The 23477-nt window shown below is 38.5% G+C and overlaps 1 protein-coding gene across 14 annotated transcripts in view; it reads left to right on the top strand.

The window, feature by feature from the left end:
• The window catches only part of LPAR1 (lysophosphatidic acid receptor 1), a 174189-nt gene that overhangs the window by 101695 nt on the left and 49017 nt on the right, over positions 1–23477 (top strand). For 13 of the 14 annotated variants that reach the window (XM_055271524.2, XM_063636129.1, XM_055271520.1 and 10 more), the window contains one exon: positions 3061–3808. In XM_055271524.2, coding sequence (XP_055127499.1) covers positions 3061–3808 — 748 coding nt within the window. Of the gene's footprint in view, positions 1–3060; positions 3862–23477 lie in introns of those variants that run through there. The other variant, XM_063636132.1, reaches the window with a different exon arrangement.

Below are 23477 nucleotides of genomic sequence, written 5' to 3' on the forward strand. Positions count from 1 at the left end.
GGTTTTCTGCCTGTCTGTCAGCTCCTTAAAAAGTAGGAAAGCCCATTCACACTGCCCTTCTCACTGCCACTGGAGGTGCTTTCAGGGTTTCCACTGCTTATTCTTTTGACCTAGTGCTTTCTGCAGACAATAAGAGAGGAGGTTTAATTCCTCTATCAATTCAGTCCTATTGTCATAAAACTAACTGAAATTCCTCTTACTTCTTCTCAGGCATATTATACACTCCCAATTTTTAATTCCTGGTGTATTTTCTACTCTTTCAATATTTAGCTGCTAATTTTCATGAAATATAGAGTTCTTATCCAGAATCCCCTTAGTATAGGATTTTAAATCTGAAATAGACCTTATGTATAAGTTAGTCCAATTTCCTCATTTCACAGATGATACAATTGAGTTTCAAAAATCATTTGAGTTATGTCATTAAATATGTATGGTTTTTATGGTATTACAATCAATTGTTGAGAGAAAAGAAATGGCATAGGACAGGGCACTTTTCTCTACCATTAGAGAAAATCTGTCAGTTTTACTCATCTTTGTACATTGTGGCTTAAAGAGATAATTTATACTTTTTAATTTTGCCATCCTTAACTTTATCATTTTTCTCTGTGGGAAGGGCTAAGAAGCTGCATATATCTCTGCTTAACTTTGTTGCTACTTGGTGTTCAGAAATTGGAATGCTGTGAAATAATATACGCTTGATATTTGGTTTAAACATTTCTTGATTCAGAGAATGTAGATGGTTATAGAGACTAATGAAAAGAATAGACTTTTATATATGTCTTGACAAAGTTTTAAATATCCTTTGCAGAAAGAAAATTTGTAAAGTTTAAACATTTTTGGAAATATCTTTAATTTATTAAGGAAATCAATATGTATTTAGCACGTAGTCCATAGAACAGTTGGATACTATACAACAATGAATAAGCAAGCTAGAATCTCTGCGTTTATAGGGTTTCATAGCCTAGTGTAGAGGGGATTAACAGATAATTAAGCAATTATGATACAGTGATTCCCTGGACCAGCAGCCTTGGCATTATTTGGGACCCTACCTCAGATCTACTGAATCAGAAGTTCTTGCGGGTATGTCAGCAATCAGTGTTTTACAAACTCTCAGGTAATTCTGATACAAGAAACCACTGTTAGTTCACCGTTGAGAACCAGAGTTGAGAGAGAGAGCACAGCACATTAAATAAGCTGAAGCTGAGAGTTTGGAGTCATTAATATCTTGAGTTGAGGCTGGAGAGGCAGGTAAGTAAGGTCTGATAAGATGATTGAAGAGTTTAGACTTTTATCTAACGTGCACTCATAAGCCCTTAAAACATGTCCAGTGGGGAAACAGCTTGATCAACTTTGTCTTTTTTTTTTTTTTTTTGAGATGGAGTTGGGGTCTTGCTTTGTTATTCAGGCTGGAGTACAGTGGCATGGTCTTGGCTCACTGCAACCTCCACCTCCCACGTTCAAGCGATTCTCCTGCTTCAGCCTCCCGAGTAGCTGGGATTACAGGTGTCCACCACCATGTTTAATTTCTGTATTTTTAGTAGAGAGGGGATTTCACCATGTTGGCCAGGCTGGTCTCGAACTTCTGACCTCAAGTGATCCACCCACTTTGGCCTCCCAAAGTGCTGGGATTACAGATGTGAGCCACCGTGCCCTGGACTGTGATCTCTTTAAGAAGAAGACAAGTAAAGAGATAAATAATTATACAATGTATTAAATATAATGTTTGAAGCATAATCTAAAAGCTATTAAAGTCTAGATAGGGAAAGAGACTTTAGATGCCTGGATAAGTCAGAAGACTAACCACTTAAGTATTTCACGTTGTTCTTGGAAGTTTTAGTGTACAACCTATGGATATTCAGTAGAATATTTGATCAAAAATAGTGGTTAAAAGTGTCATATGTTTTGGGTAATTTGTTAGATGCAAAGCAAAATAGAAATGAAAAAGTAGAATGTGAACTGTCTCCAAGATATATTTTTTAATTTTAGGGGTCCCAGGTAAGCTTAGAGCCTCAAGAAGAATGACTTACTCTATGTGATGTATACTTTTCTGATTTCTATTTTGTGACTTATATTCTAATTTTGTTTAAATATATTATTATATATAATTACATATTATAATAATTATATATAATTATATATTATATATTATGATATATATAAATAAATATATATTATTCTGTTTTAAACTGTCTCAATCCTTTTTAAAGTGAGAATATAAATAATAAGCAAATATATTCTTATCAATGATGTTGAAGAATAAGTAAACATGTTATAAAGCATTTTCACTCCACACTTTAAAAAATATGCTGCATCTAATCTAAGTATATTTTACTTGTAGAACATTGTCAAAGGGTCACCTACTCTTTGGAGGTTACGTTGGGTCCTCCAAAAAGAAAAAAAATTCTCAAATGTCATAGATTGGTTGACAAGTCCTATTCTGAGCTTAAGGAGTTGTGGGGGTAGGCAGTGCTGACCACAGGAATGTTGAGCAGCAAATGCTGGCTTTGGGCAAAAAACCTTTGATGCTCAGTGACTTGTTGGAAATGTTCGGAATGATGGTCCTTGTGGGAACCTGCATTACAAAATGTCTGTCCCACATGGAACATACTGTGTGAGAGTAGAAATGCAGAATAATAAGGCAATGATACCCTATCTAGAAACCAACTGTGTTTACAGATTCCCTAAATAACAGGTCAAATAGATTTTACTATGGTAAATATTCCAATTGCAATGTTGTGCAAAATTTTTGTCTGTCTCATGTATTTTAAGCAAGATTTGTTGGCCATGTGGCTTTTGTAGTAGACTTCAATGACATAAAACCACTAAGCAGAGACCTTGTCATTTATTTAACTCCAACTGCCTTTAATCTTGAGGACAGTAATATTGTGAGAAACCTTGGAGTTTCAACATAATCACAAGATGGTATGTAGGATCAAATGTTCAAATTATTTGCTTTTGTTTTTCTATTGCATGTACTATAAAAGTCTTGTGTTATCTATATAAGCTTTAAATGTGGACCTGTGGCTTCTTTTTCATCATCTTTTCTCCTTTTTCTTTTAGTTCACAGCCATGAATGAACAGCAGTGCTTCTATAATGAGTCCATTGCCTTCTTTTATAACCGAAGTGGAAAGCATCTTGCCACAGAATGGAATACAGTCAGCAAGCTGGTGATGGGACTTGGAATCACTGTTTGTATCTTCATCATGTTGGCCAACCTATTGGTCATGGTGGCAATCTATGTCAACCGCCGCTTCCATTTTCCTATTTATTATCTAATGGCTAATCTGGCTGCTGCAGACTTCTTTGCTGGGTTGGCCTACTTCTATCTCATGTTCAACACAGGACCCAATACTCGGAGACTGACTGTTAGCACATGGCTCCTTCGTCAGGGCCTCATTGACACCAGCCTGACGGCATCTGTGGCCAACTTACTGGCTATTGCAATCGAGAGACACATTACGGTTTTCCGCATGCAGCTCCACACACGGATGAGCAACCGGAGGGTAGTGGTGGTCATTGTGGTCATCTGGACTATGGCCATTGTTATGGGTGCTATACCCAGTGTGGGCTGGAACTGCATCTGTGATATTGAAAATTGTTCCAACATGGCACCCCTCTACAGTGACTCTTACTTAGTCTTCTGGGCCATTTTCAACTTGGTGACCTTTGTGGTAATGGTGGTTCTCTATGCTCACATCTTTGGCTATGTTCGCCAGAGGACTATGAGAATGTCTCGGCATAGTTCTGGACCCCGGCGGAATCGGGATACCATGATGAGTCTTCTGAAGACTGTGGTCATTGTGCTTGGTAAGTTCTATCTTGACTGTAATTTACTTTATAGATTCTCAATAACAACATAAACCACATTATTTTATGACAGAGGTAACCAACAGTATGAATATTCACCAGGTAATTCACCAGGAATTACAAGGGGATGAGGCACCTTTATATTAAATGTCAGCTTATGAGTCTTTCTAAAGTTATAGAATTAGCATTAGGGAAACATGGGTCTCAGTGGTGCAGTATAAATGATGATGATGTAAAAGATGTCATTGAAGAGTTTGGCTATCTAATATTGAAAATACCAGAATTAGCAATCAAATTCATTTCATTTTTCTTGCAGCCTAAATTGTGAAACTTTTGCATTGTGGTTTCTGTATTACATATTTTCAGACAGAAAGTGCTTTTGTAGAATATAAATATGCTTCCATATGTAGTTATTTTTGTTAGTCTATTCTGTAATTGTTACTACATTATAGGTAAGTATATCAAGGTTTTATATAGATTTACTGAACGAAACAGATTGGAATTAATGATATTCTCTGACAGTCATCTTCATGAAAACTTCCCTCTTTTCTGTTAATTTTCTATTTGTAGTAATGGAGGTTAATTCATATTTCAAGGTGAAGAGCAAGATTTGTAGACTCAAATACCTTCTACTTTTAAATAAGCATTGTTTTTCTTGGATGAAAAATTCATAGTAGTGATCAAGAAGAATATATTCACTTACGTGTGTAGAAGGTAGTTAAAGAGCACCTACTATGTTCTATGCTCTGTGCTGGCTCCTGGAGATAAACCCATGAAAAGGACAGATATGGACATTTCCTTTGGAGCTTAGAGTGAGAATTTTTTTAAATAATTACCCAATGGAATTACACATTCTCCATAGACTATATTCAGGTTAACATTTGATCACATTAAAAAATCTTTTTTGAAAACCTTTTATCATTTCATCTTTCCCTGTGGAAACTGAAAAAAACCATTTTATCACCTCCTCTTTCCCCACAGAAATTCAATGGGAAGTTCCTGTAATTCTCTGTGCTCCAATTTGTATAGCATTTTTGAGTGACTGTAACATGGGATTATGTGGCTCCTCTGAAACTCTGAGAATTACCTTAATTTTAGCCACTGGAAGGAGACAGGGTCCTAATGATTATTATATAAAGTAGTATTCAGATCGATGCATAGGTCTCGTCTGTTTTGGTTAGGGTGAATGCATCACGGACATCATTTTCAGCTATACTCATTGTTGACCCACATGCAGACCTGTGAGAATAGCAGCTAAGCCTTGGGATTATTGACATACCTAAAACCCTGCCTAACTAACTGAAACACTGAGGACCCCATCACCTCAGATAGGAGACTGTCTTATTCCATCCAATGACGATTAGTAGAACTACAAAAATGGTTTCTCTGTATGTTTATTAACAGGACCTTAAGCACACCTGTGCCACAAGGCCATATTTTCCATTATGTGGATGAAACACATCTTCGTTTACCATGGATGCTATTTTTGTATGAAATAAAACATGAGACATTAAATAACATGAGACTTCTTTTCTGCATTGACTCAAATGTTTATTTGCCGATGATCTAAATGTTGGTTGACATTGTTTATATGTATGAACTTTTTCTATTACGACAAGTGCTACTCATAGTTTGCAGAATTGCCAGCAGCAAATGACTACTGAACTTGGACTATTAACCTGCCAAGTTCTTGTTTTAATTTTGACCTTTGTATAATATCTTGTGTATTCCAGTGTGCGATGTACTGAATGATTCACATACTTTTGTGCCTCATTGGGTTGTTTTTCAGGCTGAAATAATCATTTTGAGGCTATAGGAGCTACTGTTTCAGTGTACATCTACCCTAAATGCCACTGTCCCATGTCCAACTACTACCACTACACAACCACTAACTTTAAAATAACAGAAATAATATTTAAACTAGTATACTCCACAAAGATCAAATGCAGTTGACATCTCTGGAATGAAGAGCTTGATTTTTAAAGCTGTGAGATGGAAGAAGTTTTAGAACATGGAAAACCCCATCACGGTGATAGGTGAAGGTATTTGGTGAAGAAAGATGGGAATACGATTGTAATATAGGAAACAGAAATTAAATGGACCGTAGCCTTTTTGAGAAAAGTAGCGAGAATAAGAGAATGGGCAGGATGTGGGCAGGGAGTGGTTGGAAAGTTTAGAATGGGGAAGTCACAATCCTAACAGATGTTTTTCAAGGCGTGGTGCCTAATGCCATTCCTACAATATGCTCCCCTATTTGAATTGTAAGTGTCCATCCTTAGATAGGCATGGTAACATGGGAGACATGGGTTGGTCTTGCCGTAATGTAGGCGAACCCCAAAATTGGGGCTCAGCCTGGGAGAGTTCTTGGCTCTGCCCAGGAAGGAGTTCAAGAGTGAACCAACAGTGAAAGAAAGCAACTTTGTTAGGGTAACAGTGTACAACAAAATGACCGCTCCATAGGCAGAGCAGGGCCGTCTCATAGGCAGGGTAGCACAGAACAGCACTAATGGATTGCCGGCTAGTTATATTTATACCCATTCTTTTTTCGTTTTCTTTGAGACGGGGTCTTGCTGTATCACCCAGGCTGGAGTGCAGTGGCATGATCTTGGCTCATTGTAGCCTGGACCTCCTAGGCTCAAGCAGTTCTCCCACCTCAGCCTGTCAATTAGCTGAGATTACAGGTGCATACCGCCACACCCAGCTACCCAGATTTTTCTTTTCTTTTCTTTTCTTTTTTTTTTTTTTTTTGTAGAGATGGGGTTTTGTCATGTTGCCCAGGTTGGTCTTGAGCTTCTGGGTTCAAGAGATCTTCCTGCCTTGGCCTCCCAAAATGCTGGGATTGCAGGCATAAGCCACCATGCCTGGGCCCCCACTCTTAATGCTAAATATAATTAAACAGGTTATTCATGAACTTCCTGGAAAAGGGGTGGGGAGTTCCTGAAACCATGTAGGGTTAACTTCCAAGTCATTGCCATTGCATTTGTAAACCATCGTGGTGCTGGTAGGAATGTCTAATGCAAATGTATTATGTTTCCTGGTCCTTGCTGGTTTGGATTGGTTTCTTTGCTACATCCTGTTTTGATAAGCAGGTTGTGAAAACAAGTCCTGCTGATCTCCCACTTCAGTAGGAACAAGAATTCTGGTCTACTCGAAGTTCTTCTCTTTGTAAATTAGTCCATTGATAATCTGGTTATTTTACTTTAGTTTGTGTACATTTGGTTTTTAGTATTTGTCTTCACTGCCAGATTGCCAGGTTTGTGAGGGCAGGCAGGATTGTAATGATTGTTTGTTTTCTCTACGTTGCCACATTGCCTGTCATGGCTATCTGGTACAAAGTAGGTAGTCAATAAATGCTGAGGGAATGCATGTGATGACAAAACCAAGTTTCTCTGCCTCAAAACTGAAGACCAGAGCCATAGTGAATTCACTACAGTAAATGCCACTTTATTCAGCTATGTGGCAACCAAACCTAGCGACACCTTTATGTTCCATGCCTTCTAAAATACAATAGCCTGGAAAACGCCTGGCTACAATGGGTGCTCAGTGAATAATATGTCTGTTTTACTTCCATTTATTCTGGGAATGATTACTCCGTTTCCATTTTCACTTCATCAAAATGATCCCTGGGTTTTAGACCTATTCAGTCTTCATGATCAAGAGAAGAATTTGTTGGTCAGCAACTGACTTCCTGTGAGTCAACTTATATTAAAATAAAGGCATCTTTGAGATTAATGATGGGCAATACCAATGGCTGGTTTTTAAGCATGATCTTTTATTAAGCTGCTTTTGAGTGAGTACTGGATCTTAATAATTATTTTTAGTTGTGAAATACTTACCTGGCATAAATCATGTGCTACCTTAGAAATTAGTATTTGTAAATTACAGCCCTGTGGAGTATAGGTACTGTTATTGATTTGTTATCCTTATTTTCCAGACTATAAAAACTGATGTAAGGAGAGGTTAGGTAACTCTCCCACAGCCACACAGCTAGGAAGTATAGGAATGGGGATTCAAGGTCAGGAGCTGGGATTCAAGGTTGGGCACTTGGGTTTCAGAACCCATGTTTTTTTCCCCTCCATGTTATTCTACTTCCCTTTAATCAAAACAACTAGCAGCACATGCTGTATTTAGTTATAACATTTGAACAGCAAGCAGTGTGTGCTATTAAATTGAAACACTGTGATCTCATTTGTTTCTGTTGAAACTGCCTAGCTTTGCTGGCTGGGCTTTGTTTCCCTGGGCAGAGAAAGCTTTTGAGGGAGCAATCTTGTCTTCCTTTTGCTTCTGATGACTCTCATTTCATCCACCCTTTTCCACTGTTTCGTGTTGCAGCTGATGGCTTCTGATTGAGGGAGGATTTTGTTCAAGGTATAGTTAACTTGAAGGTTCATTGCCCTAGCATGAAGTCATGTAATCCCTCCCTATGCTTGAAGTCTCCCTACTTGACATTTTACCAAGAATTCCTTCTGAGTCGTTTCCACTATTGAGTCAGAGTGGCCGTCAAGATGTTCTTCCTTATTTGACCATGGCATGTCTTGAATTATAAGTCCTTTCCTTTTTGGCTGTATTCTTTGTGATGACACTTCTGTCCAGGATACTTAGGAGGAAATCCAGAATTTGAAAAGAGAAAATCATGGTTAAGATGTGAAGTTTTTACATCTGAGTCCTGGGGAGGGACGTAAAGTAAAATGAATCCAGGTGTGGCTCACCTCTTTGGGGAAGAAGAGGGAGACACTGTTTTTCTAGTTTGTTCTGGTTGGAAACGATCACCATGGAAGCTAAATTACTCCTTATGTCTTACATTCTTTGTACTAGGGTCAGTATGCAGCCCTACTCTTCCTGTGTTGTTTATAATCTTACATCAAGGAGTTACATTTTCCTCATTTTACGTTGAGGGAACTGAATTAGGATAGGATAAATAACTTGTCTAAGATCATTCTTTTTGTAAGTGGCAGAACTGGAAATCAGCTGTCAGATTCTTGTAGACCATGCCTTTTGGCCACAGGACACTGACTCTTCACATACCATGGTGACTGTCACCACTGGTGACGAAAGTGGCGGGAGTCAGATAAGTTTAAGACCATTGTTTTCTTGTTCACTCTGATGAAAGATTTAATTTGGCTACTATCCTATTAGCAAATCTATATGTGCTTCTCTTTTCAGTTTACTTCAACAAACATGTTATTGAGTGCTAATTGTGTGCTAAGGGATAAAAGAAAAAATTCTTTACAGAGCTTATGATGTAGTAGAGGAGACTAAAAAAAGAGCTGCAAAGCACTCGGGTTCATGTGCTAGTAGAGGTATGGGCAGAGAGTGATGACGAGTGGAGGGATGGGAGGGCCTCCCAGAAGACGCAATCTTGAGCTGAGTCTTGCTGGATGTATAGGAGCTTGCCTTACTGTAGCATTGGGTGGAGGAGAAGGTGACTAGTTCATGAGCAATGATGATCACCTTTGAGGAACTGAAAGTAGTCAGGTGTGATTAGCATCTAGTGGATATGCCGGATGGAATTTTGACAAGAGGGTCAAAACCTTTATAACATACTGAGAAGTTTGAGCTTCTGTGTGTGGGAGATGGGAGATGGTGAAGGGTTCCCCAAGATCAAATGGACACCAATTCCTTATAGGCAGAGTCCTCACATAATGTATCATCCAAACTGAGACGCTTTTGGGAGTGAAAACAGGCACTAACTGTCAGGAATCTGGGATAACAGGAGTAAATCAAGACTGTTTAGGGCAACCTAGGATGTATGGTCACACTCCTCCGAGGCTCTGCTCTCTGTTCTTTTTTTGTTTTAGAGCCGGGGTTTCACCACGTTGCCCAGGCTGGTCTTGAACTCATGAGCTCAAGTGATCTGCCCACCTCAGCCTCCCAAAGTGTTGAGATTACAGGTGTGAGCCACCATGCCCAGCCAATATTTTTTCTAGGTTCTCTTTTAGCTTTTCAAATGCAGCTCTCAACACTGGACTTGTATTACTGTGTATAATTGGTAAAGGTTTTTTTTTTTTTTTTTTTTTTTTTAGGCTGGAGTTGGTCCAGATTTAGAATTCTTAGAACTTGAAAGGATCCCTAAAAATTACATCATCCAACTCCCACATCTTACAAATGAAGAGACCGAGACCCCCAGCTTAATTGAGAACTTCAGGTCTTAGTTAGCTCACGATCCAAGCCAGGATCCAAGTTTCCTGACTTCCACTAAGGTGCTGTTTTTACTGCCCCTGCCTTGTTCAGTCCCATCCACACTTTCCATCTTCATCTTTTTTGGGAACTTCAGCCATGTATTTATGTGGCTAGCCAGGATTAGGTGTAAACATTGTGGCTGTGAGGGTAACTGGTTCTCACAGAAAGAGTTTTCTTGAATAAGTCTTCTTATAACCAATTGGTAATCTCCCTCCCTAATGAAACCTTGAAAAAAAGTCATCTGAAACTGAATTGCTTGTACATTATTAGCATCACATACAGTAGCTTTTCACATATATTAGCATCCTGTTAGCTTTCTTGACAACAGCATTATGTTACAATTTTTCATTCCACTTGGTTTTTATATTAAGTTTGTGCTCTCTCTCTCTCTCCTCTCCTCTCTCTCTCACTCTGTGTGTGTGTGTGTGTGTGTTTGTGTGTGTGTTCACTTATATTCAATGAGTCAGGGCACCTCTGGAATCTACTCATTGACAAAAACTATCTGGATGATTCTGGACAAGTTACTTTCCCTGTGTGTTAATTTTTTCTGTAGGATAAGGTGACCAATTTGATTTCCAAGATTATTTAGGATTCTATTTATTCTATAAATCAAATTATAAGGACAGTAACTACTGTGAATCAACCATGTAGAGCTTTCTAGAGGAAAATTTGAAAGAGGATTGGGACAAAAATAAGGGACTATGATTCTTCTTTGTATAAACGGTGCATCCCACCTTCTTTTTTATTTTTTAAGGCTAGTCAAGTAGAACAGTGGGAGTGGAGAAGGAACAAAGAAATCTGTAATTGGTTATAATCAATTAGTTGTACACCTCCCTGCACTCAGACCAGCCATTACCTTCTCTAAAAATATGCTTTTAGATGCACTATCCTCCATTAAAGGGAGTGGCAAGTGTATAAAGGAACCTCTCAAAGAGATGAATCTGGGGGCTTTACTTTCCTGTGGAGAGCCGTGTGGCAGGAAGGGAAGACTTCTCAATTGGTCCTCTTGCTAGGGGCAGGGAGTGGACACAGAGTCTCTTATTCCCTGGCCACAGGTGACCAGCTACACATTCTGTTACTCTGAAGAGGAACTAAAGCTACCCCATGTGTCCTCAGATCCCAGTGGCATCCCTGTAAAGGCCTCTTTGAGGAAGAACCTGAGAGAATATCCATGAGAGCCTCGATTGTCTGGCCCGCCACTAGGCTGCCTGGCACCATGGGTGGTGGCCAGGAGACAGTCCTTGCAAAAGTCCTACAGTGCTTCCCAGACCCCACACCCTGGGCTTGGGTCAAAACAGAAAACAACTTTCAAACACCAGCTCTTTATACCCTTTTGTTGCCCATCTCCATTCAAATATTTTTTCTCCGAAGAAACGTTTAAACAGAAACAGAAACCAAAAATACCACATGAACCTAACAGAGTTCCTTTTGAAGTGTGGACAGAGGAACCAGAACATGAAGCTCTTATTTTAGGTCTGTTGAGAGTGATTCAGGCCTTGTCTGGCCGAGACTCTTGTTCATCCAAATATGAATGTTGGAAAGTCATTTACTTTTCCTTGTCGTTAACGGTAATAAATGATGCAAAGATTTCTTAAATGAATTGTGGCGACCACTGAGAATCACTGTTGCCTAGGGGTTGAGAGTTTAGATTTGGAGTGAGATAGGCCAGAGTTTGAAGTTGAAATCCTGGCTCCTCGCTTACGAGTTCCATAATCCCAAATAACTGACTTAACCTCTCTGAGTCTTGGTTTCAGAATTAATAAAGTAAGAATCGTAGGGCCTTTCTCAAGTGGTTGTGAGCATTAGATGAACTGATTTATGTAAAGCACATACATGTGGCTTACAGAAAACACTTAATGGTACCAAGTATTATCATTACTCTTAGGTTGTGTCCTCATGAGAATTCCCCTCCTTTTTCTTTCTCTTTCTCTTTTTTTGACACACCCACATCCATTCACATCTGCCTACACACCAAGTCCACGTATAATTTGTTGTTTGAGATGGTGCTTCATTTCTATGACGTAGTATGAAATTGCTATTGTGTTCCAGCAGCTGGTGGCTCGAATTATACTCTGTAAATTTTTATCCCAAATGAATGGCCTTTGCTTTTACTGCAGCTTTGCCTACACCCTACTTGTCGAGCCTCAGCCCTGTGTATGAAAAATCCTGTTAGCATCACATTTCCTGTTTTGACCTGCTAACTCTTCAGGATGGTTAAATGGTGTTGACTATTAAAAAGAACTTTGGAATGTAACAGGCTACTTTGTCAATGTCTATAGGAAAGTCATGAGCTCCTTCAGATGGACCTGCAGTACTTAAGGCACAGCTGAAAGCCCAGACATCATCTAGGGCAGTGGTCCCCAACATTTTTGGCCCCAGGAATCACTTTCATGGAAGACAATTTTTCCACAGATGGGTTGGAGGAAGGGGGATGGTTTGGGGATGAAATGTTCCATCTCAGATCGTCAGGCATTAGTTAGATTCTCATAAGAATTATGCAATCTACATCCCTCACATCTGCAAATCACAGTAGGGTTCACACTCCTATGAGAATCTAATGCTGCCACTGATCTGGCAGGAGGCAGAGCTCAAGCAGTAATGCTTGCTCATCTGCTGCTCACCTCCTGCTGTGCGGCCCGATTCCTAACAGGCCATGGACTGATATTGGTCCGTGGCCTGGGAGTTTCGAACTCTTGAGCTAGGGCACCATTCTGTTATTCTGTTTCCTTTTGATCAGCAGTGAAGGGCCATGTCTGGCATATATGGAAGAAATGGGAAATGGCTGGGGTCATGAGACCTGATTGCTGTTCTCTAGCCAGTCCTAGCTTCACAGTGTGACTACCTATGAATCTTTTAGTCTGGGATTCATCGTCATTTACTTACGAAGAAAATGATATTTATTAATAACTCCTAATCTCTCACTGCTACCTCATGAATCTCTGTGAAGAATCATCATGGCTGTTCTATGATGCCAGGGCTTTATCTTGCTTCCCAGCACCTAGAATAGGGCCTGGCACTCTAGATATTTGTTGTATGACTACATGAAATATATCTCTTATTCTGGATTGGGAGTTTTACAGGTTGCCTAATTACAATAGTAATATACCCAGGTAGCCGAAAATTCAATGCGATTTAATAGTGGGTCCCATTCAAAGGGATATTTGCCATAAGGTCGTTATAATTAAGCAGCTATAACTCCTGCCTCGCAGGACTTTTTTAAAGGCTAAGTTCCAGTGCAAACTTCCCACATTGCCAAGTCAATCCTAAGCCAAAAGAACAAAGCTGGAGGCATCACGCTACCTGACTTCAAACTATACTACAAGGCTACAGTAACCAAAACAGCATGGTACTGGTACCAAAACAGAGATATAGACCAATGGAACAGAACAGAGCCCTCAGAAATAATGCTGCATATCTACAACCATCTGATCTTTGACAAACCTGACAAAAACAAGAAATGGGGAAATGATTCCCTATTTGATAAATGGTCCTGGGAAAACTGGCTAGCCATATATAGAAAGCTGAAACTGGATCCCTTCCTTACACCTTATACAAAAATTAATTCAAGATGGATTAAAGACTTAAATGTTAGACCTAAAACCATAAAAACCCTAGAAGAAAACCTAGACAATACCATTCAGGACATAGGCATGGGCAAGGACTTCATGTCTAAAACACCAAAAGCAATGGCAACAAAAGCCAAAATTGACAAATGGGATCTAATTAAACTAAAGAGCTTCTGCACAGCAAAAGAAACTACCATCAGAATTTTTTTTCAAACTTGTTAATAATAGTTTATTTTGCCAGCAAACATGCTTTGAAGTCTTCTAGACTCTCTGTTAATGAGTATGACTGCAAAGATCAACAAAAATATGTATCCTGCTTTCAAGAAGCTCTCATTATAGTAGATAATGACAGATAATTTAAATAACTGCAATATAGTATGGTAAATAAACACAATATTATATGACAAAATAGGCAAAGTGCTATGTGAATGCTGTATTTCACCGGGCAATGTCTGGAAAAGACTTCAAGATGAAATTGATGTTGGAATTTCATCTTAGATGATGTATAGAAGTTTGCTAAGTAAGTCTAGCCAAATGAATTATTTCTATTAGATATTCTTTATACCCTGAATTGAATGAAATATTCAATTACTTATGTTGTAATTAGTATGTCACTTAGCTATGACAATAGCCGTTGTTAGGCATGTACATCTTGTATAAATCCTTAGAGTGGAAAGGGAAGCTTCCAGAATTGTCAGACAATATTTACTTACAACTTTTTGGTTGCATTTTGCAGTGGCATAATATTCACTTTTTTTTTTTTTTTTTTTTTTGAGACGGAATTTCGCTCTTGTTGCCCAGGCTGGAGTGCAGTGGCGTGATCTTGGTTCACCGCAACCTCTGCCTCCCGGGTTCAAGAAATTCTCCTGCCTCAGCATCCCGAGTAGCTGGGACTATAGGCATGCGCCATCATGCCCGGCTGATTTTGCAGTTTTAGTAGAGATGGGGTTTCTCCATGTTGGTCAGGCTGGTCTAGAACTCACAACCTCAGGTGATCCGCCCACCTCAGCCTCCCAAAGTGCTGGGAGCCACCAAGCCCGGCCCAGTATTCACTTTCTTAATTGACTAGAGATAGCAATTTGACATCATCAAACTGGTTATGAAGTAAATGGGTTTTGAATGGTTGCTGACCTATAAGGAAAGGGATTAATTTCTTTTTCTTTTTTTTTTTTTGAGATGGAGTTTCGCTCTTGTTGCCCAGGCTGGAGTGCAATGGCACAATCTCCGGCTCACCACAACCTCCGCCTCCTGGGTTCAAGTGATTCTGCTGCCTCAGCCTCCCGAGCAGCTGGGATTACAGGCCACCACACCCAGCTAATTTTTTGTATTTTTAGTAGAGACGTGGTTTCTCCATGTTGGTCAGGGTGGTCCCGAACTCCCAACCTCAGGTGATCTGCCTGCCTTGGCCTCCCAAAGTGCTGGATTACAGGCGTGAGCCACCACATCCGGTGGAAAGGGATTCATTTCTGTATGTCAGATTAACATCCTATGGAGAAGAAGAAGGGGTTGACAGTGATGTGTATGTGTTTCAGGATCTGAAAGATCATTGCCAGAAAAAGTCGACACCTATACCTGACACATAATGGGAATATAATTTTCTATGGCATTTTACACTCTGTAATGGCCTGGTTGAGGTTTCAGAATGTCTTCAGTTGTTTTTTGTTATTGTTACAGCAGTGGAATTCACAGGCAGCTGTTTCATATGGAAATGTGTAGTTCTATTTTTCAGGGGTTTACGTTCTTTGCAACTCAAAGCATCATTTCTGATTTCCTGATACACATTGAAAAAATGAGAATGAACGTAGGAGGCACACACATGAATTACCGAATTTAGCCAATAAAAATAATTGCATGGAACATACTTATACTAAAAAAAATACTTCTTTTTTATTTGAAATTAAAATTTAACTGGGTATCTCGTGTTTTATCTGGCAACTATAACACACACACACACACACACACACACACATTATTGGCTGGGAAATACAGCATTTTAGATAGCAGTCAATTCTCTATTACATGGATTTTCTCCTTTGTCTTATAGGCTTCCATATTATCCTGGAGTTCAATTTAACTACACGAGAAGTTTCACTTATTTACTATTTCTGCATTTTATTCTGAGTTGCCTTGAAATAAAGGGTTGTATTCAGTTTATAGAATCTTGTTTTCTCAGAAATTTTGCTTGCTTATGAACAGGTAATGTTGTATACTTCTATGTCAAAATTGAATTTTTCTCTTCTGTTACATGGTCTTTCTCATGCTCTTTGAAAGAAGCATTTTAATGAAATTTGTTTTTTCATATAAATAATTTTTTTCTTCTGTTGGTACCTTTGATATTTTTTTCTTTGAGGCCTAACTGGAGCCTGTGCCTCTGAGAAGCTACTTTCTGTCCATGTGTTTTAGTGAAGATGATAGTGTCTAGACTGGATGTGGTCATGGCTTTACTTAAACCCTGGAAGGGCTCCTGCACCCATAGAGGAGTTATTATAATGATCCAAAGCAAATATGAAGTTCTAATAGGGTGACACAGCAATAACAGGGTCTTTTTGAAGAAATGGGATTTAATCTGGCATTGGGAGACTGGAAATTCATGGCTTCACTTATTTATTCTGCCCAAGTAGACTTTTGTTGACACAAAGAACACTGCATTTTAAGTTGGGTTTTCCATGAGTTCATTCTAAACAGGTATTTCTGTGCTTCAAAAAGCTTCTCATATTTATATTGCAGGCATGAACTCATTCACTCAAGTTATTTTCCTTTCTCTTGGGAGAGAGAAGGTAGCCACTTAGGAGCCTAGCTTTAAAGAACATGCAGAAAAGATGGATGAAGTGAACAGTCAAGAAGCTTTTGCTGTAGCCAGCAAGTGATTCACCATTTTATGCTGAAGGGATTGGGGTTGCTAACCTTGCCAAGCACGTGGTACTCCTTTGTATATTGGTCCAGTCTGAGAGGAAAGGCCAAGCTATAAATTGAGGAGCTGGAATCAGTGAGTTTCTGAACTAAAGCAAAAGAGGCTGTATTTAGACATTCTTTAAAAAGTGTGTGTGTGTATATGTATGTGTGCGTGTGTATGAAATGATCAGATGGTAGAGAGTAGAGCACTGGCTTTGTTTAATTTGGCAAATTCTAATGTTCTAGAAGAAAAGTGAAGATGTTTTAATTAAAAACACTATTTCTAAGGCACCATACATATATTCTAGAGGACCAGTATATGAGAACTACTTATTTAGAGTGGCAGAGCATGCTATAGAAACAAAATTTGAGTAATTCTAACTGTAGTTATGTTATTATATTAGCATAGTGAGATAGTAACATTAATAGAATTCCTTCATGGAATTTCTTAATGCTTCAGTTCAATCTAAATTAGTATTAATACTTTTTTTTTTTTCTTGAGACGGAGTCTCGCTCTGTCACCCAGGCTGGAGCGCAGTGGCGCGATCTCGGCTCACTGCAAGCTCCGCCTCCCGGGTTCACGCCATTCTCCCGCCTCAGCCTCTCCGAGTAGCTGGGACTACAGGCGCCCGCCACCACGCCCGGCCAATTCTTTGCATTTTTTTAGTAGAGACGGGGTTTCACCATGGTCTCGATCTCCTGACCTCATGATCCGCCCGCCTCAGCCTCCCAAAGTGCTGGGATTACAAGCGTGAGCCACCGCGCCCGGCCGTATTAATACTTTTAAGGCAAGAAATCTGTCTGAAAGCATGTGTAAATTTAAAAAGCATTAAAATTAGAAGCAGAAACAAAAAATATTCATTTCTATGTATTGCTGTATCTATACTATAACTGATTTACTACCATTAAATTATAAAATATTACATGTTCAATGTATTGTCCTGCAGTTACTGATTTATAACTTTAATAGTAACAGATGTAGCTTTATTACTAGGAAGCTTATTGAGATCATGGGACATTTTGACCCATTGTTTTGATTAGACTTTGAGGACATTTTTATACTATCTTTATAAATATGGATATTTAAATCAGAATTACAGTAACATTGATTTTTATTGCGAAGACATTTCTAGACAATATATTATTAATTCACTTTAATCCCTTCAACATATAGCACAGTTAAAATATTTCTAGTTTGCTACAATTTTCAGGTATAGCTAAAATTTTCATAAGAATAAAATCTTTGTGTATGTTACCCAGTCAAGGCTTAACTTATTGATTAGTTTTTTAACATATCAAATTGCAGTAACTAAACCATCTACTGTTGTGAGTTATTTTTCCTCTCACATTTACTTTTCCTTGGCCTTATTTTACAGCTAAATTTTATAAAAAAGATTTTATTCATTTTTGAATCAAATCAAATTTATTCTAATATGTAATAAACTTTATTGCATGCAGTTTGGCTGTTTTCAGTTTTGTTTTCAATTTTTCCTACTTTTCTTAACTTTTCCTAGGTCAATATTTTTAGTTTTGAGAGTTTCTAAAAAGAAAATATAATAATAACCGTTAACATTTGAGTGTTTACTAGTTATCAGGACTCATTAAGTCCTACTTTGTCCCAAATTGAGTATAACTTTGAGCAAGAATCTTAATCTCTCTGAATTTCAGCCCCTTCATCTGCCAAATACAGAAAATATATTTTTGTGAGGATCATATTGGATAATGAATGTGAGAGCTCTTTTTATAGGAAGTGCCACACAAATGTAAGCTATGAATGTTTTTGCAGCTGCTACTTATAGAGCAGTGACCCAAATTAAAAAAAAAAAAAAGTGTGGAATGCTAAGTAAAAAATGTGATGTAGTGTAGTTGCAAAGGCGTTAGCTGTATTCTGATTCCAGATTTGCCACTTCCAAGTTGGTTAAGTGGATTGACTTTGGGCAATCCACTTAACCTTTACGACAACTTCTTTATCTGTACCATGAAGGACTTTGCTACGTCAGTGTTTCTCCAGGTGTGGTCCAAGGACCACCTTGCATCTGAGTCACCTGGGATGCTTGTTTAAAGGCTGATTTTTGGGCCTGAGCCCAGACTATTGAAGCAGAATCTTTGTGTTGGGATTCAGGCATCAGTACTTACGTCACACAAACCTCGACAATTGACCGTGTGAGGAGTTGCTGGCTTTGGTTTAAATTACATGGCATTCAACCTGTCCTTGCTCAATTTTAAAACCCTTTTCACCTTTTCCACTGAAATGGGTACATTTTTGGTACTGTGAGTATCCATGATTGCCCCAGGCATGTGAGTTTGCACACTTGCTTTACAGGGGAGAGGATCAGAAGGGAAAAGGAAAGGAAAGGACAGTTAGGGAAAAACAAAACACAAAACCACTAGGACAAAATTCTTGGCTCTTGAAGAGCTATCAAAGAAAATAGATTGTTTCACACTAAACAGACTTTCCTCTCAAAATATTTGAAACATCCACACTAATTAGTTTTATCACCCTAGGAAAATTTGTCACCTGTAAATTAATGTCTGAGAATCACCTGATCTACTAAAAGGTATCTTGAGAAATTATGGGGTATCTAAGAATTTTTCACGTAGGCATATGATTTTATATTATCCTGAGGAGAAACCATTTGTTTCCCCCAAGAATGAGGATGGAGCAGCAATGTTTGTTTATTTTTGCATTAACCTAATACAGTTGTATGTGTCTGCATGGAAACTTTTGTAGGGTAAATCAATTTGCTTGTTCATAGGCTTTAATTTCTTCCTGAGTCAGCATGGTATAATCTGAGGAGCTTGGGAGTTGGACTCACATGTCCTTGTGTGCAAAAACCCAGTTCTGGGCCGGGCGCGGTGGCTCGTGCCTGTAATCCCAGCACTTTGGGAGGCCAAGGCGGGCGGATCACGAGGTCAGGAAATTGAGACTATCCTGGCTAACATGGTGAAACCCCGTCTCTACTACAAATACAAAAAATTAGTCGGATGCGGTGACGGGCGCCTGTAGTCCCAGCTACTCAGGAGGCTGAGGCAGGAGAATGGCGCGAACCCGGGAAGCGGAGCTTGCAGTGAGCCGAGATCGTGCCACTGCACTCCAGCCTGGGCGACAGAGCGAGACTCCGCCTCAAAAAACAAAAAAAAAAACAAAAAAACAAACAAAAACAAAACCCAGTTCTGCTGACATATTAACTGTGTGACCTAGAGTAGTACATTTGAGCTTTCTGAGCTTTTATTCCCATCTATAACTGGGGAGAGTACTCACTCCCAAACGGGGAGGTTGTTGAGAAAATTAGATTTGTTCAAGTGCTTAGCATGCTGCCTGGCACATGTTGCGGTGAATGTAATGCTCTCATATACCTGTGGCTCACATACATGAAAGGGCCACCTGTGGCCTGCTGTAATTAGTGGTTGGAGCTGCCTTCCCAGGATGGTCACTCCTTGAAGTTATCTAGCTAATTTTATAGGCCTGTATAATGATGAGTGGCATTTTCCCATTCTCTGTCTGTACAAGGTGATCTGAAGGTTCTATATGGGGATTCCACTCATTAGTTTGTATATTTATCCAGAAATTCATCCTCTAGTCATTCATTCAGTCAATGAATGTAGAATCCCAGCAGGATTCTATAAACTGTCATCTGTCAGAATTATGAGACTGTCAGGAATATGATGTTCATACAGTCTTCCAAAGCCAGGCTTGAATTGTCTATATGGTAGCAATGATAAATGGTTTCTCAGCATCTGCTCAAACATCTTGGATACACGGACCAATGTATCCCCCTAGAGGCCAGACAATCTTTAGATGTATGGACTATTTTATATATATAAAATTAAATATATATTATGTCATATATCTGTATCTATCCAAAATCTCAGAAAAAAACTGTATTTTGGGGTGCCATCCACTAAACCTATTTATATCCTTGGGTGCCATAAAGAGCACTGTAACTATATACAAACCAATTCAGCTTGGGTGGCATGTTGCCTATTGTGTGATGGGAAAACAAATACCAAAATGTATAATCCCTATTCACTTACAAATATGACTAAAATACAGGGAGAATGGGAGTCAGACTCATGGCAGATGTAATTATGAAGCAAATATGGCCCTGACATGCCAATGCCTATAGTCTGGTAGGAAGGATGGCACATATACATAGATAATTATTGACAAAGGCAAAAGCTGACAAAAATACCATAAAAGAAGTACAAATAAAGCTGTATGGGAATTTAGAGGAGAGAGACTATCTTGTTGGAAGTAAAATCAGAAAAGCTTTGTATAAATGAATTTTATGTATGACTTGGCTGTTGACACATAGGTGATGTTTAGGGAATGAAGTATTAGACTGCATTTACCTTGTCAAGTACTGAATCTTATTTTAATCACATCACGTTTCCTCTTTTTTTTTTTTTTTCCTAAGAGATAGTGTATTGCTATGTTGCTCAGGCTGGAATTGAACTCAATGGGCTTAAATGATCCTCCTGCCTCAGCCTCCTGAGTAGCTAGAACTGCAGGTGCATGCCATCACACCCAGCTTACTCTTTTTTTGATTAGCAAACTAATGCATATTCATTAAGGAAAGAAAATCATTTAGAATTTTACCTTTCATAGTTAATGAAACTATTAAATTGAATATACTGTTTCTTTCTAGTTCTTTGCTAATTAATAGTTTATTCAATTCATACAATACATACAATTTTATAGATTCTTTAAAAGATTGTCTTGAGCATTTATTATGCCATTAAGTAATCTTTGAAAGTGTGATTTTTCTACCTAAAGTTCGGTACGTTCATATGATGAAATATATAATCACTAGACATTTAAGTTTTCTTTTTTTTTGCTATTATAATAACATTAAGATACATTTCTCTTATGATTCCTTCCTCACAGAGTAATGAATCATAATGACTTATTGTTAAATGTTCTTCAGAAAGCTTGTGCCAATTTATACTCATCACAAGGGGATTGGGAGTCTTTTGTCACATTCATGACAATATTGGATTTTTTTTAATGGCGCTATGTTACAACCATTTGTGTTATCTTTATTCATGATGATAGACATTAGCAAACCTAAAAAGAGATGGAAACTTTTTAAGGATTTAGAAACCAAGATAAACAAAAATAGGAATGTATGTGGCCACATTTAAATATATGTACTCCTTTGAAGTACTTTGTTCCATGTGAAAGTCTAGTGTATATTTACTTCTTTAGAAATCCAAAGGCCTAACAGCTGAACAAGACAGCATGGTGATTAACAGTGTTACTTTTGAAGTCCCAACTTCTTGGATTCTAATCCTGACACTACTGCATACCAGCAGAGTCCACTTGAGCAATGTATCCAGTTGCTGCAAGCTCCAGTTTCCTTGCCTGTTAAATGAGAGACACAGCAGAAACAGTAAAACCTCAAAATGTTAAGTAAGATTATTACACAAATGTTTCCTGACTTAGCGGTGGGGTTACATCTCCATAAACCCATCGTAAATTGAAAATATTGTAAGTTGAAAATGCATTTAATACACATAACCTTGGAACATCATAGCTTAGCCTAGCCTACTTTAAACATGCTCAGAACACTTACATTAGCCTACAGTTGGGCAAAATATCTAACACAAAGTCTATTGTACAATAAAGCGTTGAATATCTCATCGATTTACTGAATACCGAAATGAAAGTGAAAAACAGAATGGTTGTATGAGTACCCAAAGTACAGTTTCTAAGGAATGTGTGTATCACTTTCACACTGTCATAAAGTCAAAAAATCCTAAATCAAACCATTGTGAGTCAAGGACCGTCTGTATTAGATGCCAAGTATATAAGTACTTGGTAGGTACTATTATAAAATACATGATACATAACTTGTTTTCATCAGATTATCATATTGCCATGCTGAAATCTAAAGTCCCTGAATGAATCCTCGTTGTGGCAGATCTTCATTATGTCTTGAGCAGGACCAGACTGCAAGGGTCAGGACCCATGATGCTTCTGGGACTCAGTGGGGCAAGTTTCCTTTGTATTGAGTGGTGTTGCCATGTCAAAGCATGGACAAAGGGAGGAGAATATCACACACCGGGGTCTGTTGGGGGTTGGGGGGCTGAGGGAGGGATAGCATTAGGAGAAATACCTAATGTGGATGACGGGTTGATGGGTGCAGCAAACCACCATGGCACGTGTATACCTATGTAACAAACCTGCACATTCTGCATATGTACCCCAGGACTTAAAGTATAATAATAATAATAATAATGATAATGATAAAAAGACCTTGGAAACAGATATGCAACTCACTGCTGAGATCCTTTACTTTTCTATCTTCCCTAGACAACTTTAATCCCTAAGTAATGTTCCCACGACATCTCAGTTCAGTGCTCATACTGTCTCAGTTTTTTTACAGTGCCCCAAAGCTAAAAGAAATATCTAACAGTTTCATTTATTAAATCAACTTAATAAGTATATTCAACTTAATTAGTTAATTCAACTTAATACATATATAGGTCCTAATAAATTAGTAGCCATTTTGTAAAACAAAACCATATGAATTGAAATAAAGAATTATTATTTTATCTAATTCTTCATATTTACTAAGGTATGTATGCACCTGTTGGGCACTGCACAACTTCTCAAAACTTGAACTCAGATTGGAAACCACCGTCTTCATTTTCTGTTCCACACTGAGCTTTATGTTTACACTTCATTTTTATTATAGCAGATATCATATTGCAAGGACATGATGTCATTGAAAGGAATGTAATGCCATCTAATGTTGAAGCGCTGAACTACTTCATGCTAGTAGTTTAGAGGGTGTCTGACAGATGTCAAGTGTTAGTTGCCCTCAAATTAAAAATATCTAGTAGTATTCCTCTGAATTCACTGTGGCACCCCAAGGTTCCTGGGGACACAGTTTGGGAACTAGAGCCATACTGTATTTCTGGTTTCTGGCTTTACTTCAGTTTTGTTTTCTTTTGTCTCATTGACTCTTTTTCCCCAGTTCCTACTTTTATTTCTTGGTTCCAGCTCTCTGGTTACTTTCTCCGTT

This window comes from Symphalangus syndactylus, chromosome 3 (assembly GCF_028878055.3).
Source record: "Symphalangus syndactylus isolate Jambi chromosome 3, NHGRI_mSymSyn1-v2.1_pri, whole genome shotgun sequence".
Classification (NCBI taxonomy): Eukaryota; Metazoa; Chordata; class Mammalia; order Primates; family Hylobatidae; genus Symphalangus; species Symphalangus syndactylus.